Source organism: Mastomys coucha, unplaced genomic scaffold (assembly GCF_008632895.1).
Source record: "Mastomys coucha isolate ucsf_1 unplaced genomic scaffold, UCSF_Mcou_1 pScaffold7, whole genome shotgun sequence".
Lineage (NCBI taxonomy): Eukaryota > Metazoa > Chordata > Mammalia > Rodentia > Muridae > Mastomys > Mastomys coucha.
Genome location: NW_022196913.1, coordinates 73,483,474 through 73,504,226, shown reverse-complemented (window position 1 = coordinate 73,504,226; position 20,753 = coordinate 73,483,474). Strand labels below are relative to the sequence as shown.

Here is a 20,753-nt window from a genome sequence, read left to right as displayed (position 1 = left end):
GGAGGGAAGGAGAGAGAGGGGGGATTGGGAAAGGAAGAGAGGGAGGGAGGGAGAAAGGAAGGAAATAAATACACCACTAATCAGAAATTCCAGCGAATTCTATAAATGTCATGGTGAGGAAATCATAAATAAGGATCAGAAGATTCCATTTACACTTTAATTTCTCCAGGATGACATATCTTAGAGCAGCTCCATCACTCATTCCTTCATGCATAATCTATTCTACAAGTCTGTACTCATCGCACATGAGCTAACCTGAGGATTCTGTGATGTAAAAAGGCAAACACCTCTTTCTGGTAGGACTTCCACTCTGGTGTCCTTCAGGAACAGTCTGGTGCATGTGTGTGTGTGTGTGTGTGTGTGTGTGTGTGTGTGTGTGTGTGTACATGTGTGTATGTGTGTGTATGTATGCATGCATGTATCTGCGGCTCCTAGGGATGTAGCCTAGAGGTCTGGTTTGGAGTAGTGCTCCAGTTGCTGGCTCCCCCTCAGTATTTCAGGTGATAGACATCCAAGTCACATGGATGTCCTCACCCCCTTCCTGCTGATGCTTTGTTGCCTTTGAGAGCTGCTGCAATGGCCGAGTGCATTACTCTCCTCCATCCTTCCTATCAAAGAGAACAGAACCTTAATGCCCCCACACTCAGAGGTCATCAAGTGTCCCATGTGTCAGACTTGAAGAAAACAGCCCCTTTGATGTCACATCTCTATGCCCAGTCTTCTTCCTCCCTGAAGGTTCCAGAAACCCTTTGTAGGGGCACCTCACTTTAAGGAGCAGCTTCAGCATGGACCGAGTGGCCAAGCGAGTCTCGTGACCAGATTCAGTCTATTCAATCTCTAGAAAAATGTCCCACAAAAGGTTCTGCTGAAGTAAAAGGAAAAGAAGAGCAGAGTGATGCTAGTAAACACAAACATCAATTACAGATACAGGATGCTAAAGGTCTGCCAGGAAAGGAAAACCCAGAGGAACACCGGGAGGAATGGGCCAGGGCCACTTACTTCGGCAGGTTTTCCTGTCTGGATTTAGCATGAAGCCTTTCAGGCAGCGGCAGAAAGCAGACGTCTGGGCATTGACGCACTCGTGCTGACATCCATGATCCGAGGAGGCACAGTAGTCTATCTCTGGAAAGAAAGCAAGGTCCTGGGAATCATGAGTAAGTCAATATGGCTAGCCATGAAAGCCAAGGGTTCTCAGTCTTCATTTTCCCCAAGGATATAAAATACAGAACTTACAATTTTGACTCAGGAGAGCATCTTCAAATAGCCATTTCCATGTCTAGATATTATGTCCTCATCTCAAAGATCTTTTTGACATTTGATTTTGAAGTGGCACAAGCAGCCTGCTTCTGCATTCTCTCTCTCTCTCTCTCTCTCTCTCTCTCTCTCTCTCTCTCTCTCTCTCTCTCAGTCTCCCCCGACACACACACACACTCTTTCCTGCAGCAAACTCAAGCCTTCCTTCCCCTCCCTGGGCTGTTCAGAGAGGACCTGGTCTGGCACCAGAATATCACTATCCCCTTTTTCATAGAGGCACCCCCTAGTGAAACTCCCCACCCTGAGTCACAGATGCCAGCTTAAGAATAGACAAACAGCAACCTCCCTTGCCTCCCTGTCGCTGAGACTGGCACTCATAAACGGCTAAGCACTTCTGGGTGCAGCTGGCACCTGTCCTTGGGAAAGAAGCAAAGACCAAACATCCTTGGTGAGATTAGGGTCCCACGTTTGAATCCTAGAAGGAGGGGAATCAGGGGTCACAGGCAGCTGTGACTAGTTGTAAAACACACTAGCTCCTAATAGCACCACAAAGTTACTCCCCAGGTCAGAAGAGCTCCCCCTCCCAGTAGCACAATCCTACCTTGCTGCCTGAACAAACGATACTGTGTTTTGAAAAATGCCTTGTTGCCTCCCCTGCCACTCTAAAATCCAAAGAATCTCCAACTATGCTGTATAAAAACACCAAGCCTTCTAGGCTCAGGGTCACACTCCTGTCCTGTGCAGTGGGAAGGTTTATGATCTGAGTCTGACATGAATAGACTCTTTTGTTTCTTTACACTGGGCCCAGTGGTTCTTAGAGCTCTCCTGGGAATTGAGGACACAACATTTGGGGGCTCATCTGAATGGGATTCCCAGCAGATCTCTTGAATCTGCAGCCTGGAGAGTCTAAAGCTAACGAGCGAGTGTCATTGTTTCTGTATTGTTCATTGTCCATTTATGTTCTTTCTGGCTGTATTTTGGCATCAGAAAAAGCCTTGAGGTAGCAGTGTAAGTGGCAGGAAGTGGCTAAAGCAGAGGCGCTGGGCAATCACAGCCATAAGGGGCAGGAAGACATTCCTGACCCTGGGGTCCAAGGTGGATAAGGTTTCCCCCTCATCAGTTGGAAGTGCTCGAGGAGAGACCTCGACACAATCTGCTTCCATATCCGCCTCCCTTCCACTTTCTGAGGCAAGAGTCTATGAGTCCTAGTGCATGTGGTTTCGTCAGTGGTGTGTCTGGTAGTGGACAGTGACGAATGCAATGGGACGAGTTAACTGTCACTCTCTTCCCTCCCACTCTCTTAACATCATTTTAGCTCCCTTTAAAGAAGTAAAAACCAGAGCTCGCAATCGCTCGGTGGATGTGAGCAAGAAGAAAATGCACATGTATTCCAGCTCGGAGTGGCCTACCTTCGGAGTAGGATGGCCACCAAAAGGGACTTTCCATCTCCCCACAGTGCTAGCGGTGGAAGACAAAGTGTTCCAGAAGGTGCAGGGGTATCCAGAACAAGTCCCCTGCATTGTAGTCTGGAAAGATTTGGTTGCCAACTTACTACCTTGGGTGAAATCTTTCTTATTGCCCTTTTCCAGTGCTACTTTGCCTCCAGGAACCATACCCGCCCTGATGGCAGAAGAACAAAAGCAGGAAGTCTCCAAGTCCTCAAAGTACCTCTATCCCATTTTACAGGACAGACTGAGGGAGTCAGGGCTTGAACCCCCTCCCCAAGCCCAGGGTAACCCTTAGAGTGTGTGTGTTGGGGAAGCCTCTAGACTTCCTGGTGCATACTGGAGCCCAACATTCGGTGCTTGTAAAGGTTGAAGGGCCATTGTCTAATAAAAAATCCTGGGTCTAGGGAACCACAGGCGACAAATAATATTCATGGACTACCCAAAGGATAGTGGACTTGGGAATGGGACGAGTGTCTCACTCCTTCATAGTGATTCCTAACTGCCCAGACCCCTTATTGGGGAGAGGTCTACTAGCCAAAATGAGAGCCCAGACTCATTTTGATGCTGGGAAAATCTGGCTAACTGACTGGAATGGTGATCCAGTCCAGGTGCTGACACTTGACTTGGCCTCTGAGACTGAGTATAGACTATATGAGTCACCAGCCGCCCCCGAACAAGACTTGGATGGCTGCCTGGCAGAGTTTCCCCAGACATGGGCAGAGACTGGAGTGACAGTAGTGGTCTGTAACACTTCACAACCTCTCTTTGGGTTTTATGTTATTGAGAGTCTTGAATAATGCAATATTCCTACATAATTTTTTGAAAAGTAGTCAATTGACTCATTTACAACACAATCCTTACACCTAAGGCTCAGAGAACGTCAAGGAAGAGGCAGAAGAAAGAATGTAAGAGCCAGATGACCAAGGCAACTCCTATGAGATAGTCTCTTCTGTATAACAAGGAAGATACACTCATGAAATCTCAACCATACAGTTGTCTAAACAAGATCAGTAAAAATGACAACACCAGCCAGGCAGTGGTGGTGCACGCTTTTAATCCCAGCACTTGGGAGGCAGAGGCAGGTGGATTTCTTAGTTTGGGGCCAGCCTGGTCTACAGAGTGAGTTCCAGGACAGCCAGGGCTACACAGAGAAACCCTGTCTCGAAAAAAAAAAAAATGACAACACCAGTTGACATGTATAGTGGCTGGGTTTCTGTCAACTTGACACAAGTCATTAGACAGAAAGGAGCCTTATCTCCATGAGATTCGGCTGTATGACATTTTTCAATTAGAAATCAAGGTGGGAGGGCCCAGCACATTGTGGGTGTTGCCATCCCTGGCTTGGTGGTCCTGGGTTCTGAACCAGCCATGGGAAGCAAGCCTGTAAATAGCACCCTTTCATGGCTGCTGTATCAGCTCTTGTCTTCAGGTTCTTGCCTGGTTTGAGTTCCTGTCCTGACTTTGGAGTTGAAGAGCAATGTGGAAGTATGAGCTGAATAAATCCTTCCTTCCCCAGTTTGCATTTGTCCATGATGTTTCATTGCAGCAATAGAAACCCTAACTAAGACAACATACTAATGTCGAAGGGGAAATCTCACAAGGCCCTATCACCAGATGAAGAGCTACAGGCAATTAATTACTGGCTGAAGAGCTCCTGATAGGTTATCCAGTCCCAAGTGGTCAGCCCTAAAGACATATACAGACCTGCAACACCAAATAGACATATATACAATACACACACACACACACACACACACACACACACACACACACACACACTAGTTAAAGAAGAATGCCAGCCCTAAGGGTGTGAGCATGGAGAGTTGGCCTTGCCATTTGTCTGCTGTGTGGTGGTGGGTCTGTGCCACCTAAGGCAGGCAGGAGAGCTGGCCCCAAGGTCATCTGAGTGGGAGAACTAGCCCTGCCCCTCACTGGCTGTGGCATTGGATAGGTCAGCCAGGGCAGGGCAGGGCAGGGCAGGGCAGGGCAGGAGAGCTCACCCTGGTGATGTGCTGTGGGAGAACTGGTGGGCTGAGCAGCCCAGATACTTCTTAGGCCCAGACCCAGGCCTTTGAGTTGTTGACCCATCCCAGCATCTACCCCATTGATGAACTGCTGGACTGCATGAAGGGGCCGGTTTTACAGATCCAATACTACAAAATCTCCATAACACAGGGCAACAACAGGATATCTGAGAGGAGCTCAGGTGTGAGGTTCCAGTATTGATAGTGTAACAGAAGCCAGAGGCCTTGTACCAGACCAATGAGTCCTTGCAACGAACATCTGCAAGCAAAGAAGTATGGACAAAAGGGTATATTGTGGGACACACTATGACACAGTACAGCTTCCAGAACAAGATTTTGTTCCCCTCTATTATGGGGAAGTTGCAAGGGTGGAGAGCAGGTATGGTGAAGGGGAGAGATGAGTGGGATTGGGGTGCATAATGTGAAATTCACAAAGAACCAAAAAAACAAAAAAAGAAAAAGAAAACTACAATGTTATGAAAAAAATAGTTAAAGAAGACTAGTCATGATTTTGAGAGGAAGTGGAGGAGGAGGTGGAGGGGTAGAAATATAGTTTTCACACATGAAATTCTCAAAAAAAAAAAAAAGAGCAACTGGTCCAACCCCAGTACATATTTTAGGTAAATAATTTAATGAGATTTGACATATGTATTATTCCTATGAACTAAAAATCAAGATAATGATTGCTTGGGGGCTGGAGAAATGGCTCAGTGGTTAAGAGTGCTTACTGCTCTTTGAGAGGACCTGGATTTGGATCCCAATATGTATGTAGGGTGGCTCACATCTATAACTCTAGCTTCAGAGGGTCCCAGTGCTCTCTTTGGGTCTCCACAGGTATGCAAGCACACACAAACACACATATATTATCAAAGGATAATAATAAATCTTTTTAAAAAGATAACATCCTTTATTTTTTATGATATTAATCTTTCCACATTGAAGTACCTTGACAACTTTATTTGAACAAGTCATCTCACAATATATTTATGGCTCAACTTCCTGACACTATTCTGTCATATTGTTCTGTATGTCCATATCTGGACAGTTCCATAGTCTTTTGATTACTGTTGCTTTGTAATTAGTTTTAAAATCAGGTACTTTAAACTCTACAAATTTGTTCAATTTTTTAAAACTTTTTTGAATATTTTGGTGTATTTTAGAATCATCCTGTCATTTAAATACAGAAAAGATTGATTATTTTAAATGTACAGGTCAGTTTGAAAAGTCCTGCTATTTAACAATGTAGTCTTCTAATCCATGAACATGATATAGCTAATTAAGTTGTCTTCAGTTTCTCTTAGCAATATTTTGTACTTTTTGATTACACAGCTATTTCATATCTACTCTCAAATTTGTTTACAAGTATTCCATATTGGTGTTATTGAACATTTTTAGTTTAAATTTTGATTGTATATTACAAGTTTTTGTATGTTCATCTTATACAAACTTAAGTTTATATAACTTATTGAGTAGAACTTAAGCAAAATAAATTTAGTTAATAGTTGTTATAGGTTTTTTAAAAATTGGTTGGATATTCTGTTTAGATGACGATGTTTAAATTCTTCCTATCAGCCGGGCAGTGGTGGCGAATGCCTTTAATTCCAGCACTTGGGAGGTAGAGGCAGGTGGATCTCTGAGTTTGAGGCCAGCCTGGTCTACAGAGTGAGTTCCAGGACAGCCAGGGCTACACAGAGAAACCCTGTCATAAAAAAAAAATTCTTCCTATCAATATATGTGTTATCTATTTATTTTATTATTTCCTTTCCCATTTCCCTGGTTAGAACTTTCAGGATAACGTTAAATAGAAGTTTTCAGAGCAGACATTCTCTTGGATTTATGATTTATGATCTCTATCTCTTTGTGTGGGTGCATGTGCATGTGTCCATACCACAGCATGCCTGTGGAGGTTAGAGAACAATTTCTGGGAGTCATTTCTCTCCTTTCCTCATGGAGACTGAGTTCATGATGAACTAAGCTCGGGTCACAGTTCTGGCAGCAAGCACATTCCCTTCACGAGCCACTGTGCTTGCTTTGTTCCAGAGCTTTGTTTTTGTTTGTTTGTTTGTTTGTTTCAATTACCAAATACATTATATTTAGACAATTTTTTAAAAAAGATTTATTTATTTCATTTATATGAGTACACTGTAGCTGTCTTCAGACACACCAGAAGAGGGCATCGGATCCCATTACAGATGGCTGTGAGCCACCATGTGGTTGCTGGAATTGAACTCAGGACCTCTGGAAGAGCAAGCAGCCAGTGCTCTTAACTGCTGGGCCATCTCACCAGCTCTGTTCCAGAGCTTATAAAGAAATAATTCAATGTTCCATTATTAAATATGATAACTGGTAATCTTTCACTAATGCACTTTTTGTATATTATGTGTGTATACTGTGTGTGGTTTGTGTGTGGGTATATGTATACATGTGTGTGGGTATATGTATACATGTGTGTGGGTATATGTATACATGTGTGTGGAGGTCAGAGGTCAATCTCAGATGCCTTTCTTTTCTTTTTTTCTTTTTCTTTTTTCGAGACAGGGTTTCTCTGTGTAGCCCTGGCTGTCCTGGAACTCACTCTGTAGACCAAGCTGGCCTTGAACTCAGAAATCCACCTGCCTCTGCCTCCCACTGCCTGGCTCAGATGCCTTTCTTAATTACTCCCAACTTTATTTTTGAGATAAAGTCTCTCACTGAACCTGAAGCTCACTGATTCAGCTAGATTGGCTGTCCGGCAAGGTCTTGGTTCATGCTGTCCCTGTTTTCTTACTTAAGCACTTCTAGTTTACAGAAAGCTTTTTATTAATCACAACTGAGTATCGTATATTATCTGTCCTTTTTTCTGTGTCTAATGAAATGACTAATATGTTTTCTTTTAGTTTGTTAATACTGTACATCAGGTTGATTAAATTATAAATATTAACCCAACCTTGAACTCCTGAACTAAACACCACCTGGTTATGATAAAAAATAATAAAATAATAATAATAATAAATAATAAAATAATAATAAAAGTACCTTTTATTCCCCTGAAGAACTGTCATCTCTGCCTCTGAGGCTGACTGCCTCTGTTTGCTAACTTAAGTCTAGTCCCAGAAGTGTCTAGTCTCCATAATCTAATCTAGGCCTAGAGTGTTTTCAGCCTAAGACCTCCATTTTGAGTAGGGACCAAGTTTTAAGTTTTAAGTTCCCAAGACTTCCTTGGGAATTGACATTCTACTTGACAGAAAGAGTCATGTGCCTGGGTATTTGACATTCTGGTTGGCAAGTTAAGATCTGAATGTCAGGCAAGGCAAGCCCCCTGCCACAGTTGAATACCCCAACCAATGGGAACAGGATAGGTATATAACAAAGACATGTTCCTCAAGAAATACCCCGTGCCTAAATAGTGATTGGTGAAATAACTAGTAAACTAAACCCGATGTTTGTGGATTTCAGGCTTAAAAGTTAAGTAGGATGCTGGCTGGAGGTCACAGTCAGCTCCCAAGTCTGGTCTGTGGCCCTGATTGACCAGTCCTGGGGCAAATGCTCAATAAACTATCCCTATCTGACTGAGATCAATGTTCTTGTGGTTTATGAAGCAACTCCTAGACCCCAACAATATCCACATTTCTAATAATGGGAATTTCTATCTGGTCTCTTGTTTTCCTTCTAGCTAGTCTGGCTAGAAATTTATTGATTTCCTTCCTTGTTTCCTTCTTGTCTCCCTTCCTTCCTTCCTTCCTTCCTTCCTTCCTTCCTTCCTTCCTTCCTTCTTTCCTTCCTTCTTTCTTCTCTTTCTTCTTTTCTTTCTTTCTTTTATTGTTTAGTTAATTAATTAATTAATTAATTTTGAGATAGGGTCTTACTATGTAGCTCTGGCTGTCCTAGAACTCACTATGTAGGCCAGGGTGTTGAGACCTGCCCCCACCCCCTCCAACATAGCTGTAGCCATTTTGTTCCATGCCTGCCATCTATTTCATATTGTTGTAGTAATATGTGTGTCAGTCATCAACATGGAAAATCACTTGATTCAGAGCAAGGTCATGCTGATCACATATCTTGTTATACTCTATATGAGGTTTATTAATCTTAAGAAATTCCACAAAGCTTTATGTAGGCTGGGCGGTGGTGGCGCACGCCTTTAATCCCAGCATTTGGGAGGCAGAGGCAGGTGGATTTCTGAGTTCGAGGCCAGCCTGGTCTACAGAGTGAGTTCCAGGACAGCCAGAGCTACACAGAGAAACCCTGTCTCGAAAAACAAAACAAAACACCTACACCTGCTCACTGTGGTTTTTGCTGTTTTTTTTTTTTTTTCTGTTATAAGCAACAACTGGCTCTGAGAAATGTTCAGGTTGTAATCTCAGGGCTGAAGTCTGAGTTACAGCCCTGTTTGTTCAGTCTTAAGGGTGTGCGTTCCATAAACCTCCTCTGTCTGACTGAGGTCGGTGTTCATGTGGTTTGTGTGGTTTGTGGGTGATTTCTGGATCCCAACCCAGGGCGCCTTCAAAATCACAGAGATTCATCTCCCTCTGCTTCTGGAGTGCATTTCCTTGTTTCTAATTTTAAAAATTAAAATATAATTACATTGTCCCATGTTTAGTTATTAGGGAAATGCAAATCAAAACAACCCTGAGATTCCACCTCATACCAGTCAGAATGGCTAGGATAAAAAACTCAGGTGACAGCAGATGCTGGAGAGGTTGTGGAAAAAGAGGAACATTCCTCCATTGCTGGTAGGAGTGCAAACTGGTACAACCACTCTGGAAATCAGCGGTTCCTCCGGAAATTGGACATAGTACTACCAGAGGACCCAGCTATACCACTCCTGGGCATATACCCAAAAGATGCTCCACCATGTAATAAGGACACTTGCTCCACTATGTTCATAGCAGCCTTATTTATAATAGCCAGAAACTGGAAACAACCCAGATGTCCCTCAACAGAGGAATGGATACAGAAAATGTGATACATTTACACAATGGAGTACTACTCAGCTATTAAAGACAATGAATTTATGAAATTCTTAGGAAAATGGATAGATCTGGAGAATGTCATCCTGAGTGAGGTAACCCAATCACAAAGGAACACACATGGTATATACTCTCTGATAAGTGGATATTAGCCCAGAAGTTTGGAATACTTAAAATACAATCCACAAATCACAAGAAACTCAAGAAAAAGGAAGACCAAAGTGTGGATAATTCGATCCTTCTTAGAAGGGGGAACAAAATACCCATGGAAGGAGTTGCAGAGACAAACTATGGAGAAGAGACTAAAGTAAGGACAATCCAGAGACTGTTCCACCTGGGAATCTTTCCTATAATCATCAAACCCAGACACTATTGTGGATGCCAGCAAGTGCTTGCTGACAGGAGCTTGATATAGCTGTCTCCTGAGAGGCTCTGCCAGTGCTGGACTAATACAGAAGGAGAGGCTCGCAGCCATCCATTGGACTGAGTACAGGGTCCCCAATGAACAAGCTAGAGAAAGGACTCAAGGAGCCGAAGGGTTTGCAGCCCCTTAGGACGAACAACAAAATGAACTAACTAGTTCCCTCAGAGCTCCCAGGGACTAAACCACCAACCAATGAGTACACATGGTGGGACTCATGGCACCAGCAGCATATGTAGCAGAGGATGGCCTAGTCGGTCATCAGTGGGAGGAAGGCCCTTGGTCCTGTGAAGGCTCTATGCCCCAGTGTAGGGGAATGCCAGGGCCAGGAAGTGAGAGAGGGTGGGTTGGTGAGCAGGAGGAGGGGGAGGGAACAGGTTTTTTTTTTTTTCTGCAGGGGAAATGAGGAAAGGTGATATCATTTGAAATGTAAACAAAGAAAATATCTAATAAAAAAATCAGAAAAAATTACATCATCCCCTCTTTCCTTCTTCCTTCCAACCCTTCTCACCCCCCGCTTCCCCCCTTTCAAATTCTAATTCATGGCCTCTTTTTCTTTAACATGCACTCACTCACACACATACACACACACATAAACACACACACATACATATACACAGATAAACACACACACATAAATACACACACACATAAACACACACACATACACACACACAAACACACACACATAAACACACACACATACACACACACAAACACACACACATAAACACATATACACACACACACATCTTGCTGACTACGTTTAGTGTGGCTAGTATGTGGATGATTTCAGGGCTGACCATTTAGTATTAGATAACCATCTAGGGCTCTTCCCTGGGGAAGACTTGTTCTCCCACCCTCGGCATTCATGAGTTGCCTGTAGTTCTTTGTCTATGGATGAAGCATCACGAGATTTGCACATCTCTTGCTGTAGTCTGTTCAGATCTTTCTTAGACAGTTTTGTTGTTTGTTTATTCGTTGCTTTCCCCCACCACTTTTTTTTTGGGAGAGGGTCTTTGGAACTCACCTTGTAGACCAGGCAAACCTCAAACTCACAGAGATCTGCTTGTCTCTGCCTCCTCAATACTGCCCAGAAGAAAAAAAGCTGTGTTCCAGAGCTTAAACTCAAATCATCAGGGTTTTGTGCAAGCACTGACCCATCTCAATGGCCTCTCTTTTAAAATTGTACACATATGGATATGTTTTTGTAGTTTTAGGATCATACAATATAACATTAAGTCAAGAGTATTTTAGTATATCATTTGCATGTATAAAACATTTTAATGTCTGCATAATATTCTGTATATTACTTGGTATCAACTGTTAAACAGGTTTTTGTGATAGTATTTTCAAATCTCTATGCATAAATTCTTGTGTTTTTATGTTTTTAAGTTTGAAAAAGAATGGCCCCAGTAGTTCATATAATTGAATACTTAATCATTAAGGAATGGAACTGTTTGAGAAATATTAGAAAGATTAAGAGGGGACTGGAGAGATGGTTCAGTGGTTAAGAGTACTGACTGTTCTGAGTTCAAATCCCAGCAACCACATCCCAGCTCACAGCCATCTGTAATGAGATCTGATGCCCTTTTCTGGTGTGTCTGAAGACAGCCACAGTATACTTACATATAATAAATAAATAAATCTTAAAAAAAAAAACAAGAAAAGAAAGATTAAGAGGTATAGGTTTGTTGGAGTAGGTATGGCCTTGTTAGAGAAGGTATGGCCTTGTTGGAGAAGGTATGGCCTTGTTGGAGGAGGTGTGGCCTTGTTGGAGGAGGTGTGGCCTTGGAGGGAGTGAGGCCTTATTGGAGGAGGTGTGGCCTTGCTGGAGAAGGTGTGGCCTTGTTGGAGGAGGTGTGGCCTTGGAGGGGGTGAGGCCTTGCTGGAGGAGGTGTGGCCTTGGAGGGGGTGAGGCCTTGCTGGAGGAGGTATGTCACTGGGACATGGGCATTGCCTTATCTCACAGCTCCTGCTCCAAGGTGTTAGGACTGAGAGGTAAGCCCCGTGTCCACAGCTATATTAGCTCACAGTAACTACTCAATAAATATGGTTTAATAAATAAATGATTATTTTTACTACTCCTAACAGAGTAATACCTAGTGGCTATTTTGTGTGTCTGCATGTCTGTGCACCACAAGCATGCTCTTGGAGTCCAGAAGAGGGTGTTGGATGCCATAGAATTGGAGTTACAGACGGTTGTGAACCACCATGTGGATGCTAGTAATCAAACTGGGGTCCTTTGGAAAAACAGGCAGTGTTCCCAATATTCAGGTAATTTGTTCTAAAGGGGGGACTGCTGAGCCATCTCTTCAGCCCAGAAAAATACATCTTTAAATAGATCTATAGAGACCAAAATGTAAAGAATTGATTTTTAAAAAAAAAATTTTACTAATGTTTTGGAAGTGTGTAGGAACTGGAAATTTTTCCCAGCATGAGAGCAGTGGCCTAATAGCTGGGACTGTAGTGCTTTGAAGCTACTAACAAGGTGGCTGCCTGACTGCTGCTCAATTTGTCCCTTGTGTCACAATCCTTGCCACTGACTGTTTCTCAGTCCTTTCTTGTTCTGCTGGAGACAGGGACACCACAGTGTTGTATCTGTACAAAATGGCTTTCTCTTTACTTTCTGTACCGTTTCCTAAATACTTGGAGCATCTCTTTTTCTCTTGCCAAGCTTTCCATCTGGCTCCTGCCCATCCCCTAGGATGGTGGGAAGGTGGCCTTTCTAGGGGGCAGTTCACCCTAGTGCTGTTGGCCTGAACCCCACAGCTTTCCTAGCATTCCTCTCTGCCCACGCACTGGGCTGGCCAGCTTCAAGGCTTGCCTTTAACACGGCCTGGAGATAGCTGAGCTGCTGGCTCCATGCCTAGCTGGTGAGACCTCCCAGCTGGAAGGGCCCTTCCCTGACTCCCAGCCAAACCCCTCCCAGGGCTTTACACTGAAGCTTCTACTTCCAGATCTGACTGCGAAACTCAGACCTTGTCTGTACCACTCTCAGGTTTGGAATAGGATTTAGTAACAGGGAATGTGCTGAGGGACATTATAGAGGATGAAGCTGTTCTGGAAACGAGGGTGGGAATGCAATCGGGACTCCTCCCAGGAGGAAGTTTTGAGATCAGACAGATGTGTTTTCCTCCATTCCTTTGATCATGAGACCATCCTTCCACCTCCCCTCGTCTAGCTTATACCCATTACACCATGGGCCCTGCATTACATGCATCCTGGTATTGTGACTACACTGCTCTGTGGGGTAGGGCTTGTGTTCCCACCAACTTTCAACAGAAGTCTTGAGTTTTTATGTACCTTTCTGCTTTGTCAAGGCATATGGTACAGACTCATTAATACTAAAATTTTTGTGGCCAGTGTTATCTTTGTGTTAGTGTGTATGTGTTCATGTGTGCACAAGCATGTATACATGTGTGGAGGGCAGAGGTTAATGTTGGGGATCTTCTTCAATTGTTCTCCATCTGCATCTCTTGAGACCAGTTCTTTCTCTGAACCTGGAGTTTACCTATTTGTCCAGAATTGTTGGCCAGTGGGCTCTAGTGCGCCTCCTGTTTTTACCCCCTAGTATGTACCCCTTTCACAAGGGTGCCAGAGATTCTAATCTCCTTGCTGGCACAGCAGTCACCTTACCAACCGTGCCATGTCCCCAGATCCCAGCATAACTAGCACTTGGCAGTTTGATAGATCATTTCTATAAACGATTTCTTTCAGTTTTTAAGGTAACAGACTGAATTGTCTTCAGGTGTTCCTGTTCCAGCTGAGGAGATTGCAGCATAAGGTTTTCCCAAGATCACCCCAAAAATGCAGAGAGGCTGAGATTTGAACAGGGCTCCCCTTTGATCGGGAATGCTGATTCATCAGCCCAGGGACCACAGCTCCCAGCCACAGTGACAGCCTGACTGTTGTTTCCTAGTTCAGAATGTGGTTTCTTGAGGGTGTGGTGGGACTAGGTAGACAGCATCTTGATGGGAAATGCTCAAGTTCTGTACAGGAAGGAGGGGAGACTTGGAGTAGAGCAGCCTATTAAACCACTCATCCCTCCCCAAAGCAAACAAATAGCTGTACATGAGCTATGTATTGGGCGTGGAGGTCTAAATTCCCTATCTTAGTCCAGCTCTGGACTAAGCTGTTCCTATCTTAGCACTTCCTTTCTTCTTTTATCACCCCCTATCCCCTGCATTGTGTGGTAAATGATGGCTTACTTTAAAATCCAGCCAAAATCTGTCCTCATCCAAGGACTTTGCCTCCTTTGTTTCTACTGGCTCATGGTTGGGCTCCAGTAACATATGTTTTCGATGTAACGTGCCCTGTCTCCAGCTCTGGGGTTTTAAGTTGTTTTTTTTTTTTTTTAAAGACTTATTAATTTATTTTATGCATGTGAGTACACTGTAGCTGTACAGATAGATGGTTGTGAGCCTTCATGTGGTTGTTGGGAATGGAATTTAGGACCTCTGTTTGCTCAAGTTGGCCCTGCCCGCTCTGATCACTTAGTCCCTGCTAATTCCAGTCCAAAGATTTATTTATTATTATGAATAAGTACACTGTAGCTGTCTTCAGACGCACCAGAAGAAGGTGTCAGATCTCACTATGGGTGGTTGTGAGCCACCATGTGGTTGCTGGGATTTGAACTCAGGACCTTCGGAAGAGCAGTCACTGCTCTTACCTGCTGAGCCATCTTGCCAGCCCGGAAGCTGTAGCCACCACCAGCTACACGAACTGGGTTCCTGAGAGGAAAGCTAAGCTGTTACTAGTAAGGGATTGGAGAATAGGAAATAGAAAGGATGCCTTTGAAAACACACACAGCAGTACATACTGGATATACTTTAGAAAGGTAGAAGGTCCACAAACTTTTTATGAATTAAAATCTTATTTTCTCATTGATATACATTGCAGAGATGCCTTATTTTATTTTTGTTATTGAATCTCATTAAAACATCACTGGGCCCCGATATTTCAGAAGTAGGCATTCCTCAAGTGACCATTGTATCACAGGATAATCATCTCTCCACAGAAGCCCCAAAGTGTTCCCCTGCCCCTTTATATTTAAAGGAATACTCCTGGCATCTTTTATAAAACTGGTGATCACCTTTAGTTTATAAATTTTTCTGTTCCAATTTTAGGAGTTTAAGTTAAGTTCAATATTTATGCATATAGCTAAATTCAAATAGAACTAAACAGTTTACAGAAAACTTGAGCAGTTCTCAGCAAGATGCCGTCCACCTATCCCCACCCCACCCTCAAGAAACCACATTCAGTTCCTTTTGGCTCAGCAATTTTCTGACCCTCATGTGGAGTCAGAGCTGGAGCCCACAAACCACAGAGCTTCAGTGAAAATGTTCTTCAGGCCCTGTTATGATGATAGCCACAGCCACACTGAGGCAGCATGTGGGACGCTGGTTTGGTTTTTTGCATGCTTGTCTCTAACAAAAGATGCTGTCACCAAAAACTTTGACTAGAGATATTGAGACCAAGTAAGCCATAATCTTAGGACTATACAGACAGGCTGACACAGGAGGAATAGGGGCAGATCCCCATGACTTAACATGGGCTAATCCTGTTCGGGAGAAGTCGATGTCCATAGTGGCCACCACAATAGCACTGTGTGTGCATGTAACTTACTTGAGCATGTTTTTTTATCCGTGTTAAGAGCAAATCCCTCGTGGCACCGGCACAGGTAGGAACTTTCAGCATTTACACACTCGTGTTCACATCCATGATTTTCTGAGGCACAGTAGTTCACAGCTGCAGAAAACAACACACATTTTGTCTTTAATTAGGATACAAAGAAGGGTGCAGAAGAATGTCAGAATACCTACAACAAAAATAATTGGAGCTGATATAGTCCCATCCTCTACCCCCAAACAATATGAATAAATAAACATGGATCCAACATCCACCTAAAAAATCAAGACTCTAGACCAGGCTTGATAAACACACATATGGACAAGTATGTTTAAAAGTCAAAGAAAAGCAAATCAAAATTATTACAAGGCACATCTATTAAACTGGGCAAAGTGGAGGTCAGATAAAAGCTAGTGGCAGTTGTGAGTGTAGCTCAATGAGAGCGCACTTGTCTTGCATTCAAGAGGCTCTAAGACCATAAAAACAACAAGGAAATGAAAGCTCAAAGCAGTAAGTCAGCACAGACAATTATATAAATCATGCATAGCAGTAAGAATCATTATGGAAGCAATTTGATAATTTTAATTTGCAATTCTAATTCAAGAAAATAACCAGAGTGGAAAAATTAAGATATTTATAGTAGCATCATCTACAGTGACCAAATATGTTTGAAAATAAGATAACTTCTAATAAGGGTAAATTATTCAGTAGTTCATGAGAAAACATACTGGATTTACCTCATTAGTCCCATATATATTCACTGAGTATTTACTATGAATCAGGCCGTTTTAGATGTTAGAGTCAGAGTAAATAACAAACAAGGCCCACACGGCTCAAGGTGTTAAAATTGGTGGTGGTAACAGTCTAAAGTCATTAAATAACATCATCCATTAGAAAATGGAGACTGCTCTAGAGGAAACAAGGTGAGTAGGACCTGTCAGGGAAGGAAACTGGGATATGGCAGAGGTGGTCTGGAAAGGATTCTCTAAAAAGGTGATTGGGCAGTATTGAATTAGGTACCAGTCATAAGGACATCTGGAATGTCCCACGTATAGAAGGTAAGTGGAAAAGGAGGTGGGAACACACATACTGTGCTACAGAACCAGCAAAAGAGGCCAATGCAAAGCAGGAAGAGAGGCAGAGATGTAAGTGGTATGGTTAAATGAGACACATGGACTTCAAGGACTTAACATTCTATAGATCTCACAACTGGTGTCCATGGCTTTATGTGAAAACAGCCTTACAGAGGTAAGAAGGTTAAGATGAAGACAATTTTTTAAATTGATTTAAGTTTTATTGCATTATGATGAGAAAAGATGCATGATTTCAATTTATCTGAATTTGTTAACATTTAAAAGCATATTTTAAGTAAATAGAATTAAATCACATTCTTGTTTCCCTTTTGTACCCCAACTCCTCCTAGAGACCTTCTTTAATACCTATAATACCTTTTTTGTCATATTCTTTAAAAATTATAAAATATTATTACAATAAGAATGAGTATTATGAAAGTTGTTTGATATAAAACAACAGTCAGGTTAACAGTCTTATGAAGATGCTTTTCTACAGAAATACTGAAAATGCATATGTTTTTCTCAATATAAATTTTAAATAACTCCAAACATATTAACTGTATATTTTAAAATAATACAACACTACCAGTATTTTTTAAATGAACATAAATATATAAAGTATTTTTGTTTGTTTGTTTTGTGTTTAGTAGAGCTTAAAATCTTGGCTCTTACTGTGGTACAAGCCTAAAATAAGAACAAGTTTTAGACATTGGAGTTCATTGTAATAAGGCTGTACTTCAATGACCCTCACATCACCAAAGGATTCTTAGCTACCTCCATAGTAGCTAAGCTGAGAGTTGACAAATCTGCTGCACCAAGGAATGAATTGTAAGCATGATTTTTGGATGCAGACTTCCTGCTATGGTCAAAGTTATTTGACTTGAATAAGTGTCTTTATTCTCAGCCCACAGAGAACAGGTTACATTCATTTAAGAAATGGTGTGTGTATTAAGATTGTCTATCCAGAAAGTCATTCATCAACTGTTTCAATGAACAATGGTTCTGCTTGGAGGGTGGCACAGACATTAGGTAAGGGTAAGAATCTGGTTCATTGGCTGTGATAATTTTGCAAAGACAATTTAGTAGACTGATGAAGAGGAGTAAGTAAAGGTTGTTCTGATGTTAAGGTCCTGTTCTCCAATTGGTTCTTGATCTGTTGGTAAAGAAGGTATAGACCAATTGCTGGGTGGAAGGGATAAGCAGGACTTCTGGGTCTCTGGAGGCAAGCAGGGAGGTGCAAGGTAAGGAGAGGAGAGTTCACCATGCTTCTGTTGGAGAAAAGTTGACTAGCCATGTGAGATCTCAAAATGGAGTGGCCACACAGGCCACTCCTACAGGTGGGTGGTCAGGGGTGTTTAGCAGGAACTAGATGTAACTGAGCAACTAAAGTTTAGGGCAGGTGGGAGGTACGGAGATAAGAATATTGATAAGGGCATGCTAACCTCAGGAGTTTAATAATGCCCAGCAACTGCACCAAGAAGGCAAGTTGAAATTAAACAACTGTGTGTATGTCATTTATCTGTGGATTCAAGGGAAGTGGGGTGGGGGCTTGTAACAAAGTCTATTCCCGGAGCTTGGCAGCAAAAGCCACATGCAACAAGAGTAGCCAGGAAGATGAGGAGCAGGCAAATATACTAGCCATGCACAAGGACCTGAGTCCAATTCCTGGATCCTGTATAGAAAGATAGATAATAGTAGATCACATCTGTAACTCAGCACTACTATGGTAAGATGGGAAGTGGAGACAGAATGGTTGGAAGCTGGGATCCTGGAGTACAAAGAAACCTTACCTCACAAAATGGAAGATGAGAATTTACTCCCCAAAATTGTCCTCTGACTTCCACATGAATGCTGCAACACTGACTCTCTCTCTCACACACACATACACACACACACACACACACATACCATACCCCCCCACACACATACATACACATACACACCACACATACCACATCACCTCCACACACACCACACATACCACACACACACAATCACATCACCCCCATACCACACCACACACACACTACACACATCGCACACACCACACACACACACACACACACACACATAACATCACCCCCTTCTTTCCCCATTCCCTCTGCCCTCTCTCTACATATGCTCACGGCCAGCCTCTACTCCTCTACTCCCTCTCTCTGCCTTTCTCTGTCTTTACTACCCTCTCAACTTCCCTCCCCATGCCCTGAATAAACTCTATTCTATACTATATCATGGTGTGGCTGGTCCCTCAGGGAGGGCCTCAGTATGGGCCTGTGCAGCCACCCCTTTCCCCACACCTGACTGCACATCCACCAAATATATTCCTCCTCTCTATCGTTTTATAAAACACACCACACACACACACGCACACCAAACACATACTACACACACACACACAATATCACACACACACACATACACCACACACACCACACCACACACACACACACACACACACACACACATTTTGTAAAGGAGAGCATCATGTGAAAGTTAGACTTCAAGACTGCAAATTGGTATCACAAATTACGAAGGGGCAGGAAGATACCATGTTGTGTGCATGGCCTTGCTGGCATCTTGGTTCAGGTTTCTAGTTTCCTGTATTTTTGACATTGCTGTTGCTTTAAGTTCCCCAAATTTAGGGTGCTTTGGTAGATAGCCCTAGGACCAATCCCTAGGTGTTAAATGTGGGGTCAATGGGATTCCTGCCGAATTAGAGATGAATCCAGAGAAAAGTATCAAGACAGACTCCAGGCATTTGGGAGGAACCCTAGGAAGGATGGCTCTACCAAGAACTAAGATGGAGATGGTCTGAAGATGGTGGCAGAAGACCCGTACTGCCATCTGGGGCATCAAGGATGCATTAGCATTATAGTTGGGATGGCAACACTGTTCACAGATATACAAAGTCTGGTGAAAATCTTAGATCTCAGGCAGGCAAGACAGCTCAGAGTAAAGATGCTGGCTGTGTAATCCCAACAAACTGAGTCAGACTCCTAAGAACCCTCCACATGCATGCACACGCGTGCACATGCGTGCACATGCATTACCCGACCCCAGAAATAATCAATGATAAAGTTTTAAAAAGCAGATCTCAAAACTGTATCTGTAGAGTGATTATATCCTTTTCCTAAAGCAGAGCCCTCAAATGGACAGTAAGAATTATTACATCATTCAAGTGGTAGGACTAGATATATAGATAGATCAAAGATGCGTTTGGTACATGTATACTTTTTGTTGCAGTTTCTGAACTAAAGTCTGAGCCCAGAGCCTGTGCGTGCTAGGCAAGTGCTCTATCACTGCACTGTGCACTCCATCGGCATTTGCAGTTCCTTACAAGCAAAATCATGTATGGATGAGACAGTAGTGCATCAAACACAGTAACTGAACTGTACTGGCTGGTTTTGTGTGTCAACATGACACAGGCTGGAGTTATCACAGAAGGGAGCTTCAGTTGGGGAAGTGCCTCCATGAGATCCAGCTGTGGGGCATTTTCTCAATTGCCCCTTGTGGGTGGTGCCATCCCTGGGCTGGAAGTCTTGGGTTCTATAAGAGAGCAGGCTGAGCAAGCCAGGGGAAGCAAGCCAGTAAGAAACATCTCTCCATGGCCTCTGCATCAGCTCCTGCTTCCTAACCTGCCTGAGTTCCAGTCCTGACTTCCTCTGGTGATCAACAGCAATGTGGAAGTGTAAGCTCAATAAACCCTTTCCTCCCCAACTCTCTTCATAGTCATGATGTTTGTGCAGGAATAGAAACCCTGACTAAGACAAATTGGTACCAGCATAGTGGGGTATTCCTGTGACAACCTGACAATTTTTTGGGGAGGATTGTGGAAGGATTTTGGAACTTTGAGCTAGAAAAGCCACTGATTGTTAAAAAATCTGTGGATATTCTGTAGGAGCTTGGAAGATCATGTTGAGAACAGTGCAGAAGATGGAGACCTGGCTTGTGAA

General features: G+C 43.0%; 1 protein-coding gene across 2 annotated transcripts in view; it reads right to left on the bottom strand.

Annotated features, from left to right (window-relative positions):
* Matn2 (matrilin 2) overlaps nt 1-20,753 on the bottom strand; it is a 151,031-nt gene that overhangs the window by 38,406 nt on the left and 91,872 nt on the right. For both annotated transcript variants that reach the window (XM_031358146.1, XM_031358147.1), the window contains exons 6-7: nt 15,725-15,847; nt 1,000-1,122 (exon numbers count right to left, since the gene is read on the bottom strand). In XM_031358146.1, the coding sequence (XP_031214006.1) occupies nt 1,000-1,122; nt 15,725-15,847 (246 nt within the window). The remainder of the gene's footprint in view (nt 1-999; nt 1,123-15,724; nt 15,848-20,753) is intronic.